Source organism: Dermacentor andersoni, chromosome 1 (genome assembly GCF_023375885.2).
Source record: "Dermacentor andersoni chromosome 1, qqDerAnde1_hic_scaffold, whole genome shotgun sequence".
In the NCBI taxonomy this organism is placed as follows: Eukaryota; Metazoa; Arthropoda; class Arachnida; order Ixodida; family Ixodidae; genus Dermacentor; species Dermacentor andersoni.
This window is the reverse complement of record NC_092814.1, coordinates 49,143,464-49,163,948: the sequence shown is the minus strand read 5'-3', so window position 1 is coordinate 49,163,948 and position 20,485 is coordinate 49,143,464. Positions and strand designations below refer to the sequence as shown.

Below are 20,485 nucleotides of genomic sequence, written 5' to 3'. Positions count from 1 at the left end.
ACTTCACAGATATTTTTCAATATGGCCTCAAAATTGGCCGAAGTTCAAAAACGTAAAAAAAGTGACAACTTTGACTTGGATTTAAAAAAATAACATCATCGAATTTCATTAAAATTTGCCTGAATAATCCTCAATACTTGATAATTATAAGGCACAAAAAATGTGTTGCATTATATTGTTTTACAGTATGAAAATAAATACAAAATTGAGTTCATGTTTTGTTATCTAGAGTTGCTTATTACTGCTCTTAGAAATAGTAACTGTCAGAAATTTCTTGGTTAAACTTTATTTACCACAATATCCGACCCATCCTCAATATTTGTAGAGCTTCTACTCGCTTGTTAGCGACGTTCTTAATGTGTCAAAATGGGAATAAATTCGCTGTTTCACCTGATGTCTCAAGAACTGGCTGGTGGCGGTCAAACGTTTTTCATATTCTCTAATTTATCATCCTAAGTTACGTTGGTATGTAATCGATTCTTTAAAAATATTAGATCATTTCTCGATGCTTAGAAAATTTTTTATATATAAAAATTAATATTATTGTGTTTCTGAAGCTGACGTTTCCGTACCTGCATCTGTTTACCTCTGTGTTCAATGGTTCTACAGGGCACTGTCAGGAGACAAAACGGCATCTTCTGAGAGGGACAATTCATCTGCAAGGTTCATCAGCAGGAGTTTCAATCGGGACGCAATTTACAAATGGTATGCCGCTTTATGTGCAGATTGCAATTCAGAAAATCGTAACAAGAAATAAACGGCAGCAGTTGACTTCGGTATGCGCACAGTATATTGTCCAGCCCGAAGCACAAACCAGATCACAGTCTCTTCCATTCCGAAGCAGCGGTGGAGGCCACGTAGGATGCACTGCCTTCATTTGATTGAATGTACTTCCACATGTGGAGCGTCTGAACTCCAGGCACTTTCTTTGCCGTTTTCCATTCTTCCTTCTTCATTTTGCGAAAGTCTGCAAGCTCCCTCTGTGGGAGCTCCAGAATGGTGATGTTCTTTAGCGTTCCTTGAATTGCGTCCACGAAGCCGCTGGCTGTTTGTATGACCTCACTTGCAGGCTTCCGCAAGTTGCGGTGTGATGCTCGATGTTTGCATATTATCTATGTCTTCCTTGAACCGACGGTAACAATTCTGACAGATGAAGTCGCTTTCTCGTACTCGGAAAGCTTCTTCGAGATGTAGGACTTTTTTGAGAGCAGCGACATTTAGTGTCTTTCCACTGCGAAAATTACATCCTTTTTCAATTCTCTGTTTGTGCCTTTTTGAGTAGTCAGCACAAAACGTTCGCCGCGGAAATCTCTTCATGAATGCAAAAGCTCACTGCTTCCGAAGATTATCGTGGGACAGAAGAGCAGGTGACGGATGCAGGGCCCAAGGCTGCTTTTCCAAAAAAAAAAAAAGAGATGGACAGATGGATGGATTTTTAACACGGGCTGCCCGCCGTCGACACTGACGCTGGTTCGGTCTGGCGTACGAGCTGAGAGTGAGATACCAAGTATGCTTGTCAGCGCAGAGAAAGCACGTGAGTACAGAAAACAACCCCACCGTCTACCAGGCCTGCAAAACGACACGCGAAACTCGAGATCCGAACAACATCCCCTCATCGGGGCTGTCTCGGTCGAAGGTAGAAGGCTGAGGCATAACTGCCAGGCGTTCGGTGCGTTGCGATGGAAAGATGATAGCGGCATCTAAAGCCTCGGTGTGGTGGCAGCACACATGGTACTATGAAATTCAGGGTCGCACCGGGCGTTATATAGCTATAGGAGCAGCTGCCAAGCGCGGTTCATCCCTGGAGCGGCGGCAGCTCGTTAAAGGCATCTTGAAAGTAGTGATGGGTGCATTAAATGTTTGCATAAACTACCACTAACCACAGGTCACTCCAAAATAATGTGCTAAAATATACTTACAGTAATTTAAGTCCCACTGTTAGAAGAGTACGAAAGCGAATAGGAGCTTTGGACCTCTGATTGTAAAAGAAAAAAAAACACTTACAAATTATACTTATGAACTCAGCAACTGTAGCGTTTAAAATTTAACCACAAAAAACCAATACTAAATCCAGCTTCCCACGATTGTGCATCCTAAGAGGGAATACTGAGCTGAATACTGAGCTGAGCGGATTGAAATCATGAAGTCTGTTTTGTACTTATTTTCACACTTTAAAACAATATAACGCAACACCTTTTTTGTGCCTTATAATTATTGATTATTAAGGATTATTCAGGCAAATTTTAAATGAAATTCGATGATGTATTTTTTAAAATCGAAGTCAAGTTGTCACTTTTTTGACGTTTTTGAACTTCGGCCAATTTTGAGGCCATATTGAAAAATATCTGTCAAGTGTAGAGCTACAAAACTTGCCTAAAGTGTGTAAAAGTAGCTGGAAAATACTGAGAAAAAGATTCAGTGTGGAGATCTTTACGCATCTTGCCCTGAGGCTGCCCTGAAAAGTGCCTTTCTTGCACTGCATAGCTCCGGAAGCGAAGTTTGCGATTTTTTATTTAGAAGATTGACACAGGAAGAAAATGTTTTTTTATTTGTTTGTATAGTACAAGTTGCGAAGAGGTAACGAAAAAATACTTATGTGCGGAAAATATTTATTGTGCAGGCAGTGAGGCTCCAAGCTTGCAACTTTGCGAAGTGGCAAAAACGACATTCTCCACCTCTTGTGACGTACGATTTTTTTTCGAGAAAACTACGAAGTTTCTTGCAAGAATAAGGTTCATTCCTTTGTGTGGACACATTTACCCATCACATATAAAAATTTCATTGAAAACAAAAAATGGTCATGGGACCTCGATTACCGTTCTTATCTGAACATGCTCATATATATATATATATATATATATATATATATATATATATATATATATATATATATATATATATCATCATCATCACCAGCCAGGTTACGCCCACTGCAGGGCAAAGGCCTCTCCTATACTTCTCCAACTACCCAGGTCATGTACTAATTGTGGCCATGTTGTCCCTGCAAACTTCTTAATCTCATCCGTCTACCTCTTTGTGCCGCCCCCTGCTATGCTTCCTTTCCCTTGGAATCCAGTCCGTAACCCTTAATGACCATCGATTATCTTCCCTCCTCATTACATGTCCTGCCCATGCCCCATTTCTTTTTTTTTGATTTCAACTAAGATGTCATTAACTCGCGTTTGTTCCTTCACCCAATCTGATCTTTTCTTATCCCTTAACATTACACCTATCATTCTTCTTTCCATAGGTTGTTGCGTCGTCAATTTAAGTAGAACCCTTTTCGTAAGCCTCCAGGTTTCTGCCCTGTACGTGAGTACTGGTAAGACATAGCTGTTATACACTTTTCTCTTCATATATATATATATATATATATATATATATATATCTGTTCTCTCTCTCTCTCTATATATATATATACACACATGTGAAAAATCAATAGCAGTCGAACAAGGGATGTCCCTGGAGCAAATGTTTTGACTCGTTTTTCAACTGTGTTTTTACTTCCTTTTTTGGAAAAACTAGACCAACGAGATCAACAGTGCCTGCTTACACGTGTAGATTTTGTTTCTTTTTCTGTTTTTGTAACCCCTACTTCTTGGTAAAACTGGCAACCCTACCCTTCCCCTCCTTATTTCGCTTGCTGACACAACCCTCCCTCCACCTTTGAGAACTTCGACTTCACTCACCCTACTCTACATACTTTTCCACCAATGAAGGTGGGGGAAAGTGAGCTACGCATACATAAAAATGCTGCTAAGGAAAGCAGTTGCTGCCTTGGCAAAGACAAGTCCCCTTGTCGGAACATTGGCTTAGGCGACATTCCTTGTTTGACCTGCTGGTCACTTCGTGCCATCATCTTTCTATGAACTTCTGTCTTGTTTATATGAAAAATAGTGGCAGATTTGAAACACCACAGCTAACAAAATGCACCTTATTCTTGCCCAGAAAATTTTAAAGCCCAGTGCACATTAGTCAAGGCATCCTACATGTGGGCTCCAAGCAATGTTAATATGTAATATCAGAAAAACAATCCTTCCATCCCTTGACAGATGAACACTACAGACACTACGAATCCAATGTAACACATATGGCCACTCACCTCAGGGTACTGAATAAGCCGCAGCAAAACAGAAACAACGACTTCTCGCTGAGTCTCCAGCTCCTTGCGTGAATCTGTTCTATTTGCACTGGGTAGCAAGAACAGGTCCTCCACAATAGCCTGTAATGCTGGAATTACTGAAAACAGAGGGCCAAGAATTATTCACTGAACACTATGCAACTCCACACAGTCTTTTGTGGAGTAAAGAAAGCAATGTGTGGGAAGTTATACCAACAACACCATCCCATGACAGAACAGATGTTACTGAATGTGTTGACGGCATATACTGGAAGCGGCAAAGAGATAAGACCAGCTGTGCATACTTAGGAGTGTGCGAATATTCGAAACGCTTGAATATTATATTTTAATAGTAGTATTCGATTTGAACAATATACATTCGAAAATGTTCGAATATTCAGTTGGATATGCATATTCGAATCCAATCAAATATATCGCTGGCTGTGCGGGAGCAAACATGGTTCTTAGCACTTGTTTCTATCTAATCTAAGAATATAGGGGCGATACTGTGCTTAATTTTGCGACGATTTCGTGCTGCTAGCAAAATTTTGCCTGTAAAGCACACTTAGCCACTAAACATCTAAACTTTGCAAGGAACGCCAGCCTCTCAGTCGCAAGGGGCACAGGTTTGCAAACAGCTAGGGTGCATTATTGTTTCTTTCTTATTTAATTTTTTTTGCAGCACCACCCAGAATTCGCAGCTTATTGCTTGACGGTAAGTGCGATAAGTGACTACTGGCATAGGGTCAAATGCCTCCGATTTTACGGGCATTTGATGCGGTATAATAAGGCACAGGCTGGCGAGGACAGCTAGTGGAAATGAGCCAAATGCACAATGTTATGGTATAACGGATTACTAGTCTAGTTTTTTAACATTGACAATGTAATCGCAATGTTCCAAAATAACAAACTAGCCCAACTTGCTAATAAATGTAAGTGCATATCATTGTTCAACATTCGCGGCTAAGTATTCATATTCGATTCGTATTTAAAAAATTTGATATTTGTGCATCCCTACTTAAAAACAAGATTGCGGAACTAGTTTGTGCCCCAATTAATAATGCAAATCCCACTTAAAAGGAAGCTTTATCTCTGGGGCTCCATCTAAATACATGGAAATGGAGAAATTTTGCTTGGACGTCACTGTACCAAATCTGAGGAGGTTTATTGTATTTAAAGAAAGGTTAAAATCTGTGCACTGCCAGCAGCTGGTTTTTTATTTAGGCCATCAGGTTTTCTTCTCATGAAATATTCTTGAAAATCAGGAAATTTGGAAAAATTGGAGCACCAAGTTTACAACTCAAACTCAGCAATGAAAAATGATATCACAATTCTATAAAGCTGCACCTATTATGACACCTAAAGCAGACAAAATTGATGTAATAAACATTGCTCTGAATTATACCACTAATTTGGGAGAAGGGCCTTTGGAAACACCCTCGTAAACATTTAACAATTTGACGTCAATTGTAAACTTGCACACTCTAACATTTATCTACTTCAGATGCTTTAACAGATACAGTTCACAGAACTGTCATGCATTTTTAACGTAGAGTAACAGATTTGTAGACTTTACACTTTAATTTTTTTACTTTTTAATTTTTGGCAGTATCTTGAAAAGTATATGGCCCTAAATAACAATTTGGCTTTCAACAGTCGACAGAATTAAGCTTTCTTTCTCAAATGTTGCAATTCCCATTTTTACTTCAATCAGGATTTCCTTGCACGTGTTCAGCACTTGAGGAGGCACAAAAATGAAGCTGTGCGCTTTACAGCTGCAGATACAATAGGTACTTCTCCCCGTCATTTGCTCTTCCTTCATTAAACTTATGACCATTTTCTGTCCGTCATGAAATTTATTACTGAAATATATGTACCATATCATTAAAGGGCAAGCCCGGCATTTCTATAACTATATTAGGATATTGTCATTTTCAAATGACATTGCCAGTGCTGTCCCCGGTAGGATGGTTCACTTTGTTTAGAAACTAATCAAAAATTTTAAATAACCAGTAAGTGACGTACCAAAATGTATAACTGCTTCATGTGACGTCTATGATGAGTTGATGACGTCAGATAGTACACTACTGTAATGTAAACACGCAGAATGTGTGCTAAACACGCTGTACACGTGGTGCTAACACCAAAAAAGCGAAGCTGACAATGTCTTCTGACGACACAAGGACCTTTTCCAGCTCTTTCAAACTATACAGCGGCAATCTCAGTAATGAATTGGGTGACAATATGAGTGCTGAAGGATTGCCATTTGCTTTTGACCCCCCGCCGCCACCGTGCGAAGCAGCTGATGAGCCTCAAGCTCAACTGTGCTGTGGCAAGACGAAGAGAAGCACCGGTCATCACGTCTGTCTAAACAATGATTGTCAGTTGTCATTTCGTAGAAAAAGGAGCCAGCTTCGTTATTTATCAGTGAAGTGGTGGTGTAGACCTCACAACATAGGGTGGCCAGTAAAAAGTCGTACATTCATGGGCATGAGTTGGGAACACGCAGGCAATCTTTAAAATTTGTTTTCAAGAAAACTAAATGACTTGTAGTCATATCTTTGGCACAGACAATCGGAGTGCAAAAGAAAATGTATATTCAAAACTGGATTAAGGTCAGTAGACAGTGAAAAATCGCCGGAGTTACCCTTTAACTCTCCATGTCAGCTATTCAAATAGTGAATACTTATCTGTTGTTAAACAGACTTCAACCTGCGGTTATCATGAACTTAAATTGCAACTGGTTTTTGTTCACACTAACACATTTAAATACAATTTTTTCCCACATAATGTTGACCTATGGAATTCTTTACCTGGTAATATGCATTCCCTCCCATCAAATAAATTTTTTTCTGCACTAGCTGGCAATGCAGCCTATTAACATATCTCTATTTTCTGTATAAACTCAAATTGTGTTTCTGTTGACATGTTTACTTTTGTACTTTTGACTTGTACCCACTCCTGCAATAGCCCTTTTGTGCTTCAGTATGTTTAAGAAAGAAAGAAAGAAAAAAGGAGAGAAATGTAACAAACTTCATTCAAAATTGGTTCAGTAGTTGTTTAGTTAGAGGATCTCTGTATTTCACATGTACTTGAATAGGGAAATCTTAGTTGGCCCCGAGCTAAACCTTCCTCTTAAAAGGACGTCTAGACACATGTGACAGCTGTAGTGCCCGTTGGGCACCTTCTGGATGACCATTTGCCTACACGGGTGTCCAAACACAAACAGATGCATTTGGTTTGTCACTCTCTCTTGGTATCCACACTTCATGTGCATAACCTCTTTAAATGCCAGTACCTACTACTACATGTAGTACAATGTCATGTTATGTGCATCACTAACATGAAAACTTGAGAATGCTACATATTTTTTTGGCATAAGAGGCTAAAATGCTAGCATGTTGTGCTTTAACTAGTTCTTTAATATGCTTTCAATACCGAAGTATTGGTTTTTCAGCATGCACATTACTCAGAAAAAAAGAAAATACATGTATATTATAATAATAAAGGAACTGCATCCGTGGAATGTTGAATGCAATTTTTGTTTTTTCATTCAATCAGGCATTCCTTGCAATTGTTCAGCCTTACCGTATCTGTCAGGTGGCTGACCACTGGCCATCAGGCGATCACATAGCTGTATGATTTCAGGCATACTGATGACAGGCTTGGAATGGTAGCGCTCATACGACAGCAGTACCAAGAAGTAGAAGATTTGTGGAATGAGCACTTCAGCATTTCTGCGATGAAGTCCCAAGAAATATGGTCAGTTCCAAGCACAAACGATTCACACAAAAAAGAGTGCTTAAATGCAAACATACTGGATCTGGCCTTCCTCGATGAATTCAAACTGTTTGATGACAAAGCCTATAAATATCTGATCCGAGTCCAGCAGGCAGTAGTTGACTCTGAGGTGCACCAGTTGAGCCAACAAGTCGAGAACACTAGCCTGAAGATGGGAGCTGCTCGATACTGTGTACTGTTTGAGTGCCTGCGCAGGAAGGTATCAGTATAAGATCATGGGTCTAAACATCCAGCAAGCAACTGCACTCACCTGAAGGACCACAGGTTCAAAAAGGCGAATGTGTGCTGCCAGTACTGCCTTGCCTCTCTTGTTGCTGGGTTTCAGCAAGGCGGAGATCTTCTTTTCACAGCCTCGCCTCATCCAGCTTAACCAGCTGCACAGCACAATAGTACTCCATTTTTGCATTCATTTGAAGTACCTACAACGCCTAATACTGATATCAATGCAATTCACATACAAGTTTCACATTCCATGCAAAGTTCTGTAATGCAATGCAGACTTGGGAATTCTGATAAAAGTTCAGAAACAAGCAAACAAAAAGAAATTGATGGTAAAGGTGGTAACAGAGCGCAGGCTCAATAACCCACTGCCCATAAAGTCTGATCCTAGTGCTGCAAACCCCAACTGGAGTTGTGTAACACAAGTCTATGCAGGCTGGCAAATTATGTGTGTCTACATATAAAGCCCAATGTAGGAAGTCACTTACTCAATATCTAGTGCACTCATTCCTGCAAAATTGTTTGGGATAAGAAAAAAAGAGGGCACTTGCGAAACTTAAAACTGTTTTTTTTTTTAAATTAGCAACACTGTCTCAGAGATGCACCTGAAGCTATAAAAAACGTAATAGTAGAGGGATCCAGATTAATTTCAACTACTTGGGGTTCTTAAATGCGCACAAAATGTCACCACATGGCTGTTTGTGCATCTGGCCTTCACAAGAGTGAGGCTTCCACAGCTGGAAATTCAGCAAATGACCTAATGCTCAGTAGCACTATGCTGCAGCTACCGAGTCACTGTGGTAGGTACTAAATTGAGGAACCATGAGAAAACCACACTATGCAGTGACAACGTACACTATTAACTAAGACTCAATGAAATGTCAGGAGTTGAATGCTGGGCTAGTTGGTGTTTTGATATGAGGACCATCTTGAAAAGCAGTGCAATGCAGCGGCACAATAGAAAGTAAGACGAACACAGGTGCAAACTAACAACTGATTTTATTGAAGCCAGACCCACAGGTATATATATCCACAAGCTGTGCAGGCGCACCGTTACAAGGAAAAATGGGATTCGTTGAACAGGAAGTGATTGAACCAGGCCCAAATTTCATTTCTCCTCGTGAAACGTTAGAGGCATCTTTTATCAGAAGAGCTGGTCAGGATTGTGTAAGTGAAACATCAATTCCACTGTACAGTGCAGAAATGAAATTCCTTTTGCACCTAGTTTAATCACTTCCTATTCTACGAATCCCATTTTTCCTTGTAACGATGCGCCTGCGTAGCTTGTGGATAATATACCTGTGGGTCTGGCTTCAATAAAATCAGTTGTTAGTTTGCACCTGTGTTTGTCTTCTTTTCTGTTGTGCTGTCCCGTTGCGTTGATCTTCAAGATGGTTCTTACGTGAAATGTCAGGAGCCAAATATTTAAGCGCTGGCAACAAAAACATGCATGGCATTGGTGCTATTACGTCCTCCCATCAATTTCTTTTACTAGTTTCTCCTACTTCTCCTGTACAGCAGCTACCATTTCACTTCGACAAGTTTAGTTACAGAAATCACTGAATTGTTCTTGCAATTTTCTGTCATTTTTTTACAGATGCCAAGACCAAGCAAACAAAGGGGCCTATGTCTGTGCAGCATATTTTCATTTTTTCAGTTTTTTTTAGTTTACCTTTTGCTAGTTAGCACCTTGTACAAAATGTTTTAACAGCAATCGAATTGTATGGTCTCTTATTCCATTTGTGGGCCTCTTACATAGTCTTGAACATCACACCGCATGTGAGGTCACGTGACGAAAAAAAAAAAAAAAAATTGAGAGGTCTTCAGTTGAATTGTGAATTGAGTTTGAGTTGGTAACACCTGCACAAGTTGCAGCTGGTGTGGGAGCAACATGAGTTCACTGAACAACAGGGGGGTGTGAATACCAAAATTTTCAAATAAGCATTGAATGTGCATACTTAGCTTTGAATATTGAATAATGATATGCACATGTATTTATGAGCAACTTTGGTTAGTTTAACATGCTGGAACATTGCAATTACATTGTGAATGGTAAAAATTAGACTAGTAAGCCGTTATACGATAAGGCTGCATTTGGCACATGTTAACTTGGAAAATTGAATAATCCGCACTAGCTGTCTGTTCTCGCCAACCTGTGCCTCATTATACATGAAATGCCCGTAAACTCAAAGGAATTTGACCCAGTGCCAGCCGTCACTCATCGCATCTGCTGTCAAGCAATAAGCTCAGATTGGGGGTGGCGCTGCCAAAGAGTGCGCCCTCGCGGTGTCCGCTAACCCATGCCCCTTGCAACTGAGAGGCTGGCTTTCCCGCACAGCTTAGGCGTCCAATGGCTAAGCATGCTTTACAGCTGAAATTTTGCCCGCAGCATGAAATTATCACAAAATCAGACACATATTCCTAGATTAGATAAAAACAAACGCTAGGAACCGTGTTTGCTCCCACACAGCCAGCAATATATTCGATTTGTGTTGAATATTCGTATACAACCAGATATTCAGAAATTTTTGAATACCTAGTTTTTAACTCGTATACAAATATTAAAAATATAATTTTTGATATTATTGAAAATTTTCGAATATTCGCACACCCCTACTGAACAAACGTGTACAGTACATATGGTGCATGGATTTTGTGCACAGCATGCAGCAGCAGGTGCTGCCTAGCTGAAAGAAGTGTATATGCTGCTGCACACAGTTGGTGCATGCCATCTTGTACAGCCTTTCTCACCTTCCTAAAGTTGTTGCATCTGCAGTCAGAAGTGGAGATCTTGAACTGTAGGTGGCCAGCAGTTTCGATAGGCAGGCATATGGGTAGGAGCAGCAGTTGTGATAGAGGCCGGTTGAGGGCCCTGACAGGTTGGTGCTCAGCGAGTCATTGTTTGTACATCCCTCCCACAAGCTGGTCAGATTAGTGCCAAACAAAGCCTTGAGAAGCTGCGCAGTGCAACCAGAGAATGGTAAACAAAGCAACTCCATGGTTGTGCGCAGTATGCAGAGCATGATACGAATGCTGTGCAAAAAACATTAGTGATGTAAGCTCTGCAAGTATACTGCACTTACATTGTCAATGCAGTGCAAGGTGATTAAAGAAAGGACGAGGAAACTGACGGCCAGATAAAGGGGCCCACACTAAAATGAGGAATATTAGGTGTAAAATGGAGCACAAAACAATAGCAGAAAGGATTACGTGTCACTCAGGCATGATGAGCACTCAGAAGTCACTGACATTAACACAGGTATACAGAAATAGAAAAAATAAATAAATAAATAAATAAATAAATAAAATAAAACAAAAAAGAATCATAATGAGAGAGAGAGAGAGAGAGAGAGCAAGTTGACATGTGATGCTTGTCAGTTTTAGAAGCTGCTGCATGCTATTAATAACAATGCATGTGTGGGCACTAAAAGCTTAGTTCCTTTGATGAAATTGTTTTCACATAGACGTTCCAGCATTTATTCTCTACTAACACATTGCTAACAAAGTTGGAATAAAATTAATTAGCTCAGCACTAAAACAGAAAACTGCTGCCACCGCTCCATCAAGGTAATTTCGAGTGACACCTGAGGCCATTTACTTAACTACTTCATGTTCAATATGCCATCTGAATTTAACAGCTTTACCAACTTATGAATACTGTGTATTTTTGTGTAAGAGAGAGAAACATTATTTATATAGGTAGAATCTTGTGTAAGGGCCACACTTTATCCATAAATTTCGATCTGGATTTTCCCGCTGCACGAATGCATACACACAGCTAGAAAGCGTGAAAGGACAAAGCTATGCGACATCAGAATGTGAATTTTATGGCAATACATATGTAAGTCAACGAGCCTCCTGCTGACTATCAACTACAAAAACAATAAACATACTGAAGAGGAGCTGGATATGCTGCGCAATACGCCTTTATGCACTGTGCCAAGAACACATGGAGACAATGCAGTCCGTGCATGCTTACAAAAAAAAAAGCATCTAGCCCATTCATAGATAATTTGTTCTTAAATACTGACCTAAATTTTGAGGTGTGGCCCTTACACAAGAGTATACAACATTGCACATTATTATTTTCCAAGCAACCTCTTCCATCCTTTTAGACTGATCATAGCAAATCTTCACCTGGTGCCACCCATCCAATGCTACATGACCCTCCAGAAGCTTTTGCAAATAACGGCCAGTGATTAATTATGTATAAATGTTTCATACAGTGCCAGCTATTAAGAATTTATCCCCGCTTCACTGTATCCTTCTATGTTTAGATCATAGGTTGGTGAACTCACTCATGAGTCAAATCACTCAGAATTAGAGCCACCTGTGAGCCTAAGCCCGAGTGAGCCTGAGTAAGTCCCAGGGGATGTGAATGCGAGTTGAAGTGTACTAAAAAAAAGTCTTATACTGAGCGAGATGAGGTGAGTTGAAGTGGACATGAGTCTGAGCCACCAAGGGTATCAGTGAAGTGGAGGTTCTGTGAGCCTGAGTGAGTTTAGGAAGTCTGAATCACATTTGATTGCAATGGTTTCTGAATCCACGAATTTGAGCTGCTGAGTTTTGAGTGAGTACATAAGTGAGACAGAAGTGTCCACATGATGAAAGGTGAATGTGACTGTGTATAAGCAAGCAAGGTCCATTAGAATAAGTCCGAGTGAGCAGACGCAAATAAAGGACTTGTGTCAACTAATACAAGTTTTAGACGTAAGGTGCCAGATTATAAATTAAATTGTGTATGCCTGCTTGAGTGAAGTTTAGCAGAGATATACAGGCAACTTCCACACTCAATTAACACTAAGTTCCTAAAAAACACTTCCGCATACAGTTCTATTATACTAACCAAAATTTTTCAACAATCGCTCAACACAGGCGCTTTGCCTTATCAGTGGAAGGTCGGGAAGGAGGTTCCGCTCCACAAATCTGGTAACAAGAACATAGCAACTAACTATTGCCCCATCTCACTTACCAGCACGTGCTGCAAACTGCTGGAACACATTGTACTCACAAACCTCGTCGACTTTCTTGAAGGTAACACATTTTTTTCACCTGCACAACATGGCTTTAGGAAATCATACTCATGAAAGACTGAACTCATATCCTTCACTCATCAGTTGCATCGAATTCTTGATTGTTCATCATGCGCCGACTGCATATTTTTAGACTTCTCAGAAGCATTCGATAAAGTCTGTCACAAACTTCTAGTCCACAAAGTAACCCATATGAATATTGATGCTCATCTTTTAAAATGGATCGGATGTTTTCTTGTTCATCGCTCACAATACGTTACTGCTAATGGTTGCAATTCACCGGTGTGCTCTGTTGCTTCCGGAGTGCCCCAAGGATTGGTTCATGGTCCTTTGGTGTTCTTAAGAGGAAGCTTTAGCTCGGGTGCTCCTATCTAAATACATGTAAAAGGAGAATTCGTTTTTCTCAGCAACCACTGCACCAAATTTGACGGGGTTTGTTGTATTTAAAAGAAAAACTTAAAATCTAGTGACTGTTGGTTTCAAATTTTCAATTTAGGTCGTCAATTTTTTATAAAAAATTGGCAAAAATAGCAAATTTTCAGAAAACGAAACTATCAAGTTTACAACTCCGTAACTCAGCAAGAAAAAATGATATCGCAATTCTGTGAATTGCATCTGATAGCACATCTAAAGCGGACAAATTTGACATCTTACACATGAATCTCAAAAAATTTATCAATATGTAATTACAACTTTTGCAGAACCCTCGTAAACAACGTAACAAATTCATGTAAAATGTAAAATGACATATCAAATTTGTCCGCTTTAAATGATCTAATGGATGCCGTTTACAGAACCGCGATATCTGTTCTTGTTGCAGAGCTATTAGTTGGTAAACTTCGTGCTTCTATTTTTTTCAAGCTTCTCAATTTTTGAAAATTTTTTTAACAAAATTCAAGCCCTAAATAAAAATTCCGCTTCCAACAGTCACTATAATTTAACTTTCTCTCTCAAATGCAACAAATTTCATCAAAATCGGTCCAGGGGTTATCTCACAAAAAAGTTTTTGCGTTTTTACATGTATCTGAATAGGCCGCGCTGGAGTTGGGCCCGAGCTAAAGCTTCCTCTTAATATATATTAACGACGTTCCTTCACAAGTAACTTCTAACGTTCATCTCTTCACGGATGATTGTGCTATCTTTAGAGAAATAACTACGGATTGTGATACTAACCGTCTTCAATCGGACCTTGATATAATATCTAACTGGTGCAGTTTATGGCTAATGGAATTAAATGTTAACAAGTGTAAAGCTATGCATGTATCTAGGACACCTAAAGTCTCTCAGGTATACTATTTAAATTACCTTCCTTTAGAACAGGTAACTTCGTACAAGTACTTAGGAATTCATATTACATATGACCTTACCTGGGCAACTCACATTACTAATATAGTGAACAATGCTAACCGCGCTCTTGGAACCACCTTCCCGCAAACATTGTATCCATCAGTCATAATCTTTTGTTTCGTGACGCCTTAACCAACATAACTTGCTAGAATGCTGTTTAATGTGCTTGTATATCTTGTCCTTCTTTGGAATTGCTTTTGTAATTGCTCATTGTATTTCTACTGAATTATTTGTCAAATTGTATTTTAATGTTGTATATTTCTCTCTTGTAAGACTTACTGTTTGAATTTACTTGTAACCCACTCCTATCTGTAAAGCCTTCACAGGCCTTGAGGGAAATGAAATGAAATGAAATGAAAAGAAAGTGGTTGGCATTGAGTGAGCTCACTATGCCTAGGGTGCCTAGGCTTCTCTGTGGCATAGTTCTCAGGCACAGACACTTACGTTGTTTCATCTACATAGTTTAAATAGATGCTGCTGGGCTAGATGGTGACACACTCACTAGTCCAGCTGTATTATGGGTTATTGAGTGAACCGGAGTGAGCCCATGAGAGTGAGTGAGCCTCCAAGAGTTTGATCTTGACAAGTTTGAGTCCAAGTGATACTGGTGGTGTCTGATTTTTGTGAGCCTGAGTTCAAGTGAGCCGGGCTAAATACGTTATTAATGAATCCGAGTCCGAGTGAGTCCTAAGCTTAAGATATTTGTGTATGAGCGAGTGTGTCAGCAACCAGCCCTTTCACAGCTTCTAGCAGTCTTCGTCTAGTCACCTGTACACATGAGTGATCTCCAAGAAGACTCCAGCATACGTTAAATATTGTTTGTAAAAATTTGTGGGCTTTAGGCATTTACTCTTACACTGTTTTCGATGCATGCCTGCTAAGAGATTGCATACATTTGCTAAATTTGTTTTTGTAACCTTCTTTTATATTTTAGTCAAGCCCTACTTATTGATTTTGACCTTTGTTTTGTATAAATAATTTTGTTTTACTCAACATTTCACTGTACCACTTTTTCCATTGCCCATAGGATGTTGCATGCAAAAAATAAAAGTGGGGAATAAAGAACTGACCTGCCGGACACACTGCACAGTTGTGAGAGGCTCGATGGTCATGGATAGGCGCAAGTAGCCCAGCAGCTCTTCCACATGCCGATTTAAATCCTGGAGCTGGGCCACTTCCAGAATCTGACCCATAGTGATTAGGACTGCTTTCAGCAGGCCCAAAAACTTCTCACTGCTGCCAGCATCAAGAGACACCTGTGGACAAGAGTTTCAGCTCTTTTTGCAAATAGTACACTCGTTCCAGTAGAAGGTGGCTTATTTGTTGCTTCACTTACTATGTGTTTGTTCCCAAACACTGGCCACATGCAGTATACATTACTTTAAGACGAGCCCTGTACACTGTATGACTAATCTGTCAACCTATCCTTTCGGCTATCTTAAGCCAAATGACTTGGTTTAACTGTACATGGAGGTGTTCTGGTTACAACATGAATGTCACTGTTAAATTATGATGTCAGCTTAGTGATTTTTGATGTGTTGCATGAAGAGCAGTTACCAGCAGATGTTGGGTTCTGGACTGAACCGAACATCATCTCTCTTTTATTTAAGTGTAGTTTAAATTCAGCCACGGTATATAGTTTTGCTAACACGTGCACAATGAAAATGACAAAAAATAGGTTTGCTTTTACTTCTTAACTGCCACATGTGGTTGACTTGGTTTATAATTACTTAATGAGAAAACTGCAACAAACAAAGGAATGCAACAAAGTAAAGAGAGTGAGATAAGAAGAGATGTCTATACTTGGTTCATTTCCTTTCTTTGTGCCAGCTTTGTTGTTATAAATCATGCACTAACTATAGCTCAGCAAGAAGTCCATTAGTTGACCTGGATATACAGTTGAAGCCAGATAAATCAAATCTGAAGGAGATCACAAAGAAGTTTGATATATAGGTAATTTGATATAAAAAATGAAATATTATCTGAAAATTTTCAAGGGTGTTTTACAGCTGTTCGTTCTACACAATAATTCTTTATATCTGGGTTCGATATATCTGGGTTTGACTGTACTGAGCCCTTTGTGTACTGCAACAGACAGGCTCTACATAAGTAGTGATCTATGTGCCCAGCAAGAGCAGCATGTATGGTTGTCTTTGGGTAACTGAGCCAGATGTGAATTCGCCAAGCTAAAGCTCACTGTCATTAAATGCACCTCCATTACTGTTGGCTATGTGAATTCTGTGACATGGTTTTGCTCATGATTTAACACTCTCTTATCAGTGTGGCATATTAAAATAGGAAGGTCACCATAGTTTTGGGAGAGCATGACAATATGACATTGCCAACAACTGCATAAAGACATTAATAAGCATTTTATAGGAACTATAATAGGGGAGACATGTTAGAATCAAACTAACATGTTGGTTGATATTTGAAATGACCTTTCTGCATAAGTTTTATGCTGAATGGTTGCATATTGATCAATTACAATAGATATGGCATGTTTCGAGCAAGTGGTCCAGCAATCCTGTCATTGTATATTCAATTTCACAATAAACTGGCAGTATACATTGGAAGCTAAGAGGTATACTCAAGTGCTCAAGACTGCTCAATACAGAGTAGATGACACTGATACAGGGGTCACACAACAGCACGTGGGTTCTCAGCAAACTCGGTCCCTAGCATTTGCCACTAACTAATGTAAGAATATGTGTCTGGTTTTGTGATGAATTTTGTGATGATTTTGTGCTGCTGGCAAAATTTTGCATGTAAAGTGCACTGAGCCACTAGACGTCTAAGCTTGTTGGGAAAGCCACCCTCTAAGGAGGCACAGGTTTGAGAACAGCGATGGTGTACCAAGTGCAACGAAAGGGGACAGGGGCGACTACACAAAAGAACTCAACTGCAATAAGAACACTCTTTTTGGGAGTATAGGTCCAGCAGTGGTGCCCTCATTAAGCCAATATGGTCAATATATGACCTCACTATGCAAATATACCAGCTACCCACCGCATGCCCATGTTGTGCCTCTGTGCAGCGTATCGCATGCCTATTACAACATTTCAGGATAGAGCAATGGCTAATTTGCTACCACAATACACGCCTGAGTGAGTCCAGGCACTTGTACTATAGATCTCACAGGTGATGGTTGTTCCACATTGGGCATTACATACCACGATGCTCTGCGCTATCACGATATGCTAAAAGGCGCTATTATAAACGAGTTTGGATGCATTACACATGCTGAAGTTACAATTGAAAAAATGTTTTCATGCACTCTTCTCGTACGCCTGGCATTATATTGGTGGTTGCGCTATATTCTTGCAAATGCAACACACCGATAACAATACTCCGACAACAGTGATTCGATGAGATGTCTCACACTGAATGAAATGAACAGAAGGGGCTTGCTGTACAAGCTGTGCTGCATAAGTGCTACTTGCATGTGGCACAAAACACAGGAAAAAGAAAAGACAATGTTTTTGGAATTCTTTTCTAAGCAACAGCCATAGCAAACTGTACAGTACCACCTCACATTGGTTGAGTGTGAGCGCAGCTTTTGCCTTGCTCATGGATGGATGCTTTGAGCGTCCCCTTTGGAACAGGGTGGTGGGTTGCACCACCTCTAAATGTGAGCTTATTGCTTCACAGTGAATACGATGAGTGATGGCTGGCACAGTGTCAAATGCCTCCGTGTTTATGGGCATTATAGCTGTACAATAAGGCACAGGTTGGTGAGAACAGACAGCTAGTGTAAATTACCCAATTTTTCAAGTTCAGTGAAATACAGAATTTTTTAGTGTAACGGCTTACTAGTCTGTCCATTGACAACTTCATTTACCACTGACAATGTAGTTGCAATGTTCCAACATGTTAAAACAACCAAACTTGCTAATAAATGCATGTGCATATCATTATTTGATGTATGATTCAATATTCGAAGCTATCATACTTGATTAGTATTTGAAAATTTTGATATTCACACACTCCTATAAATTACCCTTCCACAATAGCAAAAAAGCCACTCTTATTGCGAGAAGATACTTGGTAAGCCAGAAAATATGCAAGAACAAAAGATGGGTGGCATCGCTGCCATGAAATTCCCGCACCAGCTCGCTGTAACGTGATGGGTTTTGAAGCCGTCTGCTGGGGCCTAGTTAACCTTCTATCGGTAAAAATGGGCAGCATTGTATGCCGAAAGAACCAGAGACTAAAATTGAAAGTTTGAAAACCTTTTACTGAACCACAATGGCCAAAATGCAAAAAATTATTTTGCAATCTGTGATGTCACACTGACGTATCGGCCTTGGGGTCTCGGTGGGGAAAAAAAATCTTCAGCTGTCATTATTTATTCTACTAATAAACCCATTACTGCAAAATCAATGAAAGTAGAGTTACTTGAGGAGACTTTTCAATCCAAACTGATTCACTCAGGATTATCTTTTGGTTTAAATGTGCCAAAACTGCTATGATAAAGTGTGTAAGCACGACTGAACGAGGACTTAGAAAGAAACAGATACACAGACAGTGATCATGGATTCAAACCAACTAGCCTGCCAACGTGTTTTAACCCAAAACTGCAGAGTGAGTTATGAGAGAGACAGTAGTGGAGTGCTTTGGATTAATTTTGACCACCTGTGGTTCTTTAACATGCACCTAAAGCACAGTATAAAGCATTTCTTGTGTTCTGCTTACACAAAAATGTGGCCACCATCACTGTGAATCCAACCAATGACTTCTACTCAGCTGCATAATGCCAAAGTCACTGAGCCACTGTGACAATTAATGACATCCTAATAACATAAGACCATTAATATACAGTCAAATCTTGACATGACAAAATTGTACTAGCAGCAGAAACGTTCAATTGTAAATTTCCTAAAGTCAAGGTTTCTTTTTTTTTTCCAGTTGTAAAAGTTACCTTACAGTTTTCTAGAGCAGCCCTGGTAGATAGCACCTTGTCAGTAAATAATTTATGAAGAGAATCCCTAAAAAAACGTGAAGAATAATTACCAAAGCAAAAACACTGGCACATGTAATAGAGATAGTGTTGAGACAAAGCTTCAACACAGATGATGCCTAGTGCTAGTAACTGCTATCGCCCTAATACCATGTATACATGTGCATCATCATTGTTGTCTTCACGGCCAGCCAATTTTAGGCAGCCCTATTATTTGTTTAAAAATCCCGAGGCCAATATCACCAGGATGTCATTTGTGATATTCATTCATGATGACACAGTGCAATGACACCAAGACTACATACATTTCTTTTACCTCCACAGAGGCACTCATGAGTCCCTTCCAGTTAGCATTTATCTTTTAAAACTGGCTGCTGATGTGTTTGGGAGCATACCCGCGAGGCCATGAGCACAAACGGGCACCATATTTTTCATACTGGCACAACATGGCCAAGTGATGAATCTCGTCCTTTGTTTGGTGGTTGGTGCTTTTTTCCCCTTGCTGGTATGCGAAAGGTCATGCACTAAATGAAACCATGATCTTTTGCTTGTGACAAAAACTCCAGGTATATGTATGTAGTGTACATAAATGTTGTTAAATCGAAACTGCAGAAAAAAACTACTTGGCTAAACAGCTGGACATTGTGTTCAATGAAACTAATATATGAAAAAAAAAAAGATTATTGAATTATGCATTTTCTAAACCAAGGCTCGTTATATTAAGTTTTGACTGTATTCAGCTACGGACTTTGACTTTCAGAAAAACAAGTAATAACTTTGAGCATTTCACTGCAAATTTGTGGCTCTGTAGTACTGTCAACGACCGATTTTTTGGACACGACCGATAATTAGGATGCCTTTGCAGCTCTACCACATACCCCATAGACTCAGTGTATAAGAACGTCTGAAATTTCAAATGAAAAAACCCTTCGCCATCTGATTTTTCAGACTTTTTGCCATGACAGCAGGTCCGAAATGACGTTATTGAAGCCACCACCACTTTGA

The 20,485-nt window shown here is 39.7% G+C and overlaps 1 protein-coding gene across 2 annotated transcripts in view; it reads right to left on the bottom strand.

Annotated features, from left to right (window-relative positions):
• htt (huntingtin) overlaps positions 1–20,485 on the bottom strand; it is a 165,590-nt gene that overhangs the window by 76,111 nt on the left and 68,994 nt on the right. For both annotated transcript variants that reach the window (XM_055061449.2, XM_055061450.2), the window contains 6 exons: positions 15,591–15,776; positions 10,892–11,097; positions 8,172–8,295; positions 7,939–8,108; positions 7,709–7,857; positions 4,103–4,239 (listed from right to left, as the gene is read on the bottom strand). In XM_055061449.2, coding sequence (XP_054917424.1) covers positions 4,103–4,239; positions 7,709–7,857; positions 7,939–8,108; positions 8,172–8,295; positions 10,892–11,097; positions 15,591–15,776 — 972 coding nt within the window. The remainder of the gene's footprint in view (positions 1–4,102; positions 4,240–7,708; positions 7,858–7,938; positions 8,109–8,171; positions 8,296–10,891; positions 11,098–15,590; positions 15,777–20,485) is intronic.